At 51.5% G+C, this 6,849-nt stretch overlaps 2 protein-coding genes across 2 annotated transcripts in view; one reads left to right on the top strand and one right to left on the bottom strand.

Moving 5' to 3' along the window:
- The first annotated feature begins 52 nt into the window (after positions 1-52).
- Positions 53-2,312, top strand: LOC309576195 (uncharacterized protein). Its single transcript, XM_082287309.1, has 2 exons — positions 53-564; positions 989-2,312. Exons 1-2 carry the CDS (start codon positions 175-177, stop codon positions 1,058-1,060), a joined length of 462 nt encoding a protein of 153 aa, XP_082143435.1. The 5' UTR covers positions 53-174; the 3' UTR covers positions 1,061-2,312.
- A 4,016-nt stretch (positions 2,313-6,328) lies between these two features.
- Positions 6,329-6,849, bottom strand: part of LOC309576007 (serine/threonine-protein kinase TNNI3K) — a gene marked incomplete at both ends in the record, with an annotated part of 33,681 nt that continues 33,160 nt past the window's right edge. The window contains 2 exons of the mRNA XM_082286923.1: positions 6,329-6,405; positions 6,540-6,619. Coding sequence (XP_082143049.1) covers positions 6,329-6,405; positions 6,540-6,619 — 157 coding nt within the window. The remainder of the gene's footprint in view (positions 6,406-6,539; positions 6,620-6,849) is intronic.

Below are 6,849 nucleotides of genomic sequence, written 5' to 3'. Positions count from 1 at the left end.
GAAGGGGTGGCCGATGGATCTGTGGCTGGTGGGCGAGAGGTGAACCAGGAGGCAGCAGTAGGGTGCGAGGGAAGGGGACCAGTGCCGGCGGCAGTCGAGGGCCAGTGCGAGGCGGAGCGGGAGTGGGGCGCAGTGCGGCTCGTGTCCCCACGGCACCGAGAGGTGCTTGGAACAATGTCGCTGAGGGAAGAGCCGACTGCAGAAACCTTCCCGAGCACCCCTGCCCATGGGGATGGAGGAGGGGAACCGAGGGGGAAAGGGTTCACAGGAGGCGAGGGACTGTGCCTGGGCACCCAGCCACAGCTCCTGGCAGCTCCAGAGACAGGGACAGCGCGGGGCAAGGACGGGCGGCAGGAGGAGGGGATGGAGCAGGCAAGAGTGAAAGCCGAGGGGGAACAGGCAAGCCCCTGTGAAAACACGAGAGAGAGCGAGGTGGCGGATGTCTCGGCGAGTGCAGGGAGCGCCGCTGGAGCCGGGGAGCAGAGGAAGGACAGTCCCGGCGGAGGGAGCCCAGGTGGCCTGGGAGCCGCCGACGTGGGCGACAGGAGCCGCAGTCCCCGTCAGGTGAGTCCTGCGTGGCTCAGCCGCTGTCCCAGCAGTCCCGAGGCTGATTCGCGTCAGAGACAGAGGCTGCACCGCCTCCTCCTATTCCTTATCCATTACTTAAATGTCTGCTGATGGTAGCTGGGTCAAGGGATGATAAATCCTTTTGGGTGGCGGTTTCCGCATTCTTTCCTGTTCCCAAAATCCCGTGCAAATCCCTTTGCTGTGGCACTAATTCTCACAGCCCCTCCGCCCTCTCTCCCCTCCGGCCGTGCAGAGCAGCTCCCCGTACCCAGCGTGTCGCAGTTCTGGTGGCATTGGGTGAGGCCTGGGGGCACTCGGCTTCCCTGTTACTCTGGCCTCGCCTCGTAGGAGATGTCACAGCAGTACCTCAGTAGCTCCGAGTTCAGCACGTTTTCTGTGACGTTTGGTCATTGTTTTGTAGGACGGTGCGAACCCAGACCTAGTCATCGTGTCCTCGGAACAGCCTCAGGATGGGGAAGAAACTCTGCTCTGAGCTTTTTCTGCAGCTCCTCAGTGTTGTGTCCTGCAACATGCGCTCAGCCTGCTGTGGGTTTGTGCGGGTTGGGATGTCACTCCTCTGTTCACTCTCTGAGTACCACAACCACTGTCACGTTTCCTTGGAGCAGCTCCTCAGCGTGCAGCAGACAACTCAAGCTTGTGTTTGCCAGCCCAGGAAACAGCACTCCTTTGGAATGAGGGAGACGCTCATCACAAGGATTGTTCCACCGCTGTCTCGCTTGTTTTTCTTGAAAACCAGAGAAATACTGGACTGATTGAACTTCCCCTCCTCCACCAGGCACCACTTTCTCCTGCAGGCGGGCAGGGCTTTTAGCCTGGGAGCTTCCCTGCCCCATGTTAGGGGAAGGGAGCCTTCTTGCATGCGCAGTGCCCCCTGTGCCAGGAGGCGTCTGCGGGGCTTTCCTCTCCTTGGGGGTCCAGGCTTGCTGCTGGCCACACTTCAGGGCATTTGAAATGCTGTTGAAAGTTGTCAAATCAGAACAATTCTAACAAGTATTTGTAAATGCATAAAGCCTGGCCTTCTGCTTTTGCTGGAATCACTCAGGAGCGGTCCACGGCACCTCAGCTGAGGCTGCCAGGAGGGGGGTGGTCAGTTTAGAGTTGTCTCAGCCTGGTGCTGGCTGCCCATCTCTGCTGCCCAGGGCTCTTCTCAGCTCTGCTCCACCTCTGGCAACACTGGGGCCCCTTAAGATCCTTTTGGGCTGGGCATCTGGGGCTGGGTGTGCAGCAGCCTCTAGGCACTCTAAACTTGGTGGATGCAGCAGACTCAGCCCCACACAGTAGGGGACTGCAGCTGCATTTACAAGTAGGGAAAAGACACTGGAATTAGTGGAATTTTGAGTGGATTGGTGCTGTGAGTCACTTTAGATCAATATACATGGAACTGGAAACTCAAATGTGATCAAGTGGTTGCTGTGTGTTTCCTCCTAGAGATGTTCCTGTACTAGAGATGGTTGCATTTGTATGTTCAGTCTGCCTGCATTCGTGCTAAGGACTGTCTCAGAGGGCTGTGTTTTCTGTGTACATACCCACACCTGCACGTTCACTCAGGTCTATTAAATACCTGTACCAGTCTCTGCAGCTCCTTCAGTTTGTGCCAATGGTTATTCCAACCTCTGCCCGTGCAGCAGGGCTTGGGCTTCAGTGTCTGTCTCTGCTTGCCAGTGGGCTGACTGATGTTGGGCTGAGTGTTTGTGCCACTAAAGCTGCCTTGTGCAGGTACGCCTGTAAAGCTCATGCCCAGGGCTGCGGGCATGGCTGCACCTGGGCATTCGGACACACGGGTGGCAATTCCAGGTTTACAGATGATCAAAGACAGAGAGGGATGCAGGGATTTGCCTTTGCGGGGATTCCCTGGGAGCCCCTCTGGGGCTGCAGGAGACCCAGGGCATCAGAGAAGGCCCTGATGAGCAGAGCAGTGTGATTATAAGGAACTGGAATGCTGATAGTTCATTATTTAACATTCTTGAAATACTTGTAAGTGACACTTACGTGTGTGATTGTAACAGTTGGGGGGAAGTATCCTGCGGTTAGGAGCACGTATGTGGAATTCCAAAACATTAGTGTCCCTGTCATTTGAGCAGGCAGAAGTTTGGTAATAAGCCAAACCATGGAAATGGGTAATTGTATATATTTGGAAATGCTTCCCATGGTCCTTTCTGCTCTCCTATATGGTGCTAATTAGTAATTAACTTCAAAGTGAAAAGTACGTTGCATTTAGGGAAAAACAAGATGTGTAGCAAAAAGAAAAAAAGACTAATTATTAAAGTGAGCATATGTGAGCAAAGCAAACTATCCAACAGTGTTGCCATGGGCAAAACTCATTCTTTGCTCATCAGGAAGGCTTTTTTAACTCCCTGAAGTGTCAGGTATTTTCAATTGCCTGTCACTGGCTGCTGATGGTTGTGCCTCAGATGTGTCTCACACAGCTGGACCCTGGTGACTTTCCACAGCTGAAGAGGTGCATTTAATCAGTTCAAAACCATGCCGGCTGTGCACTGCGGACACAGGACGGGAAAAGTTTAAAGTCCAGCTCCTGGAACTGGGCACCAAGCCCTGCCATTGCTGGCAGAGATGAGGAATGGTGACTCACAGACACCACCTAGGACACTGGGTGTGGACACCATGGGCAGCTCATCCATCTGTCTGAAACAAGGTCTGCAAGGTGGGTTTCCTGGCTGGGAATTACATGAGTGGTTTTGAGGCTCAGCTGTACAAACCAAGCATGACCGAACCCTCTGCCTGCCCATTGGGGCTGAGCCTCTGAGGCAGCCCTTCTGTGCTGAGCCAGCTCTTCTGTGCTGTCCTGGCTCTCCTGTACTGTCCTGGATGTTCTGGGCTGTCCTGTCCTGTGCTGTGCTGTGCTGTGCCGTGCCATGCCATGCCATGCCATGCCATGCCAGCACTCCTGTTCCATGCCATGCTGGCTGTTGTATGCCATGCTGTGCCAACACTCCTGTGCTGTGCTGGCTGTCCTGTGCTATGGTGTGCCAAGGGATGTCGGGACCTGCTGCAGGGATGCTGAGCTCACTTCTGGCTGCTGTCCAAATCCTTGTCTGGTTAGACACCAGATTATTTTAATCTAGATCACCTGTTGCTGATAATGTTAAACAATTTAAAATATCACTACAGCTGCCAGGCACTGGCAGGTCTCCAAAGCAAGGTAAGAATCCTCTTAGCATCTCATTCTTGGTAAATATTTCAGTATGCTGGGCTCCTCAGGCTTCTCTGGGAACAGCACAGGCTACTTTCACTCCCACAAACTGCTTTGGAACATGTTCTACTCATTTACATTTTTCAGAGTTTTTGTTTGTTTACTAACTGATCACTCCTATGCCTATGAAACACGTTTTCCCCCCGAGCCTGATTTTCTTCTGTAGAGAGCAATTAACTAAGACATTGTTTCCTTCAAGGAACCAGTAATTTTAATTAATATTAAAATTATTTGCAAGCACTTGTCTTAGTAAAGAGCCTTTGAAACTAAAAAAGTTTGCCTTCTGATTTTTTTTGTTGTCGTTCCCATGTGTTCCCCTCTGACGTATTCTGAGAAGGTGCTGAGGGATGACACCAGCAGCTCAGGTATCAGTGAGTACACAGAGGTATTAATGCACATGAAGACTGCTTCCTTGCTCCGTTTTTGTTTCTCTAATCCAGTTTAGTTTCTGGTTTTCAGGCCCAGTCACTAAATGCAGAGTCACTGCATGGTTACTTTAGGCAAGGGAATTACAGACAGAATGCAGAGGTATTTGTAAGAAAAAAATCCCTGTTGAAAAAGAATCTTAGTGCTAGAGCTGATTTTTCAGATATGACAATCGATCCTTTCTGCACCATTGGTGTTTCTGGCCTATGCAAGACCAAGGAATGAGACCTAATCTCTGTCCATCCTCTTTCATCAGCCTATTCCCTGCCTGTGCTTCTGTAGCTGTGCCATGGGGAGCAGATTATCATCTGGCCAATTAGTCAGGTAGGGAATTTTCATCAGCATCCCGGATGCACCTTCTCCCTTCTGCTCTGCCCGTCTTCTGTCACAGCATGCAAACTGCACCGTACTTGTACTTCTAGAAAGAGTACAACAGATTTCCTCCAGTTGTAGATAAATCTGGATGTTGTTTTGTTCTGGTTTGCTGGAGCTTTGTATTTCCTCTTGTTCAGCCCCTTCCATGGAAATCTTGTGACTTCTTGGGCCAGGAGATTGTGGACAGGATCCAGCAGATCACCTTGTGAGCCCCATCCCAGGCTTTCCTATGTATTCATTCTGACATTTCCATTGTCCCAGCAGCTGCTGGTGTAAATGGAACTGCCCCTGAGACATGAGCCCAGGGGAGCAGCGGTAACCACGGACTGGTACCAGGGGCTGCTGGTGGGAGAGCTGTGACAGAGCTGCACTTACAGCTTCTCCCCATTCAACTTCTCAGCAAGTGAAACAAAACAAATGGAAAATGACCTCTAAGCTTTATTTAGTGAAATCTTCTCCATTTTTATTGCTTTAGGACTATGGAAGTAACAGCAGGCATGTCAGAAGCATCGTCAGAGCCCACCATACAGTCACAGTTCGTGTCTATCACAGTGCTCGAGGCCTCATTGCAGACCTGCTTCGGGGATCATGGCTGTAGAAAAACAACATCCTCAATAACATCCACAGCACCCTGCCCAGCAATGGTAAGTACTGATTCCCACTCAGCCAGGAAGGCAGCTCTGCCTTGTCCACATACGGTATTACAGATAAATTTTGTTAATTTGAAAAAAGACCCCAGAAAATAACAGTGCAATTAACTCTGTAATCACTTTGAGAGGAAGAGTTCAACTTCTGCTACCCTGCCTCTGTTCTCTTTTTTAATGCCCCATGGTCAGAGTTGCTGCTGCAGGGCCTATTGGTGGCACTGGGCACCCAGCATGATGGCATCCTGACATCATGGTTTACTTCAAGTCAAAAATGCCACTTTGCACTGTGTTAATGTTTGTGACATAATTTTACACAATTTCCTTCTGGTTAAAAGTTTGTTTTGAAGTTCCTGTGTTGCTTTTTGTAAGTAAACATCTGAAGAAAAGCTTACACTCTTTGGGAGAAACAATCCCTCAAACCAAACCAAGTGGATAGGAAAACACAGATGTCTGGAGGAGTTCAGGGAAGGTGGGCATCCAGATATGTGTGTGTTCTCAGCGACCAGTACAGTACCCCAGGGTCAGGGCCCTGATGAGCTGGGGCTGGGGCTGCTGTGCTGGGGAGCTGCATCAACCCACAGAGCAGGAAATGGGACACAGGATGTGTCTGGGCCTGTGGGGAACTCAAAAACAAACCAGGTCTGGTTCAGAACCTGTGAGCAGGAACAACTGGGCTGCCACAGGTGAGGCTTACAAGCTGTTCCTTGTCTTATTGGGGATGGAGCTGGTGGTTCCCAGGTACCTCCCAGCAAGGGTGGGCTGACTGCCCCCTGCCTCAGGGCCGTCCAAGCTAAGGGCATCCTACCTCAGAGCTCTAGAATATAACTCATGTCTCTTTACTTTCATCTCATTGCATTATCAGTACCCAGGATGAAAATGCAACATTCCCATGATGCAGAACAGCAGCACAGCACCAAGCCCAGCCCTTGGGCAGGTCAGCTGAGGGAGATGCAAAAGCAGAATGCAAGGCAGGGACATTTGCCATCAACACTAAAGCTGTTCAGTCCAGGGATGTCAGCGTGACGCTCAGCGGGAGCTGCAGGTCGATGGCTGGGCTGGTGCCACGTGGATGGTCCCTCCCTCAGCTGCTGTCCTCAAAGCTGCTGCTGCTGCCGCAGGAGTGGAACCTCATGGTGCTCAAGGGGTCCGACACGTACCCTGCCAGGCGCAGAGAGAGAGCTGCCTGCAGCTTGGCACAGCAGCGGTGCTGCCCAGCCCCCTCCCTGCAGTGCCAGCAGAATAACCAGGGGCACTGCTCTGCGAGCTCGGAGGAGCACTCAGCGGTAGCTCACCGTTTTTGTCCACGGGTGGGTACTGGAAGTTCCTTCTCATATCATCCAGAGACAGGCCCTGAGAAGGGGGTTGCCCAGTGCTGCAATTTAAACAGGAGGCGTCAGTTTAGGTACAACTGATGATGACACATCTCCAGACCATGAGAACATTTTTTCCAGAGTGGAAGGAAAGAACAGTACCATGAGACATCAGCCTGGGGCCCAGCCACAGCAGTTCACAGCAAGAATAAATCATGAAACGAGACCACGGCCCCCAGGCACACTGGCACCCAGTTACCCTTCTCAGAGTAACTGCCCTCAAATACCCTGT

Source organism: Coloeus monedula (assembly GCF_965178545.1).
Source record: "Coloeus monedula genome assembly, chromosome: 9".
NCBI classification, from domain to species: domain Eukaryota; kingdom Metazoa; phylum Chordata; class Aves; order Passeriformes; family Corvidae; genus Coloeus; species Coloeus monedula.
The sequence above is the reverse complement of the archived record's forward strand: the minus strand, read 5'-3'. Positions and strand labels throughout refer to the sequence as shown.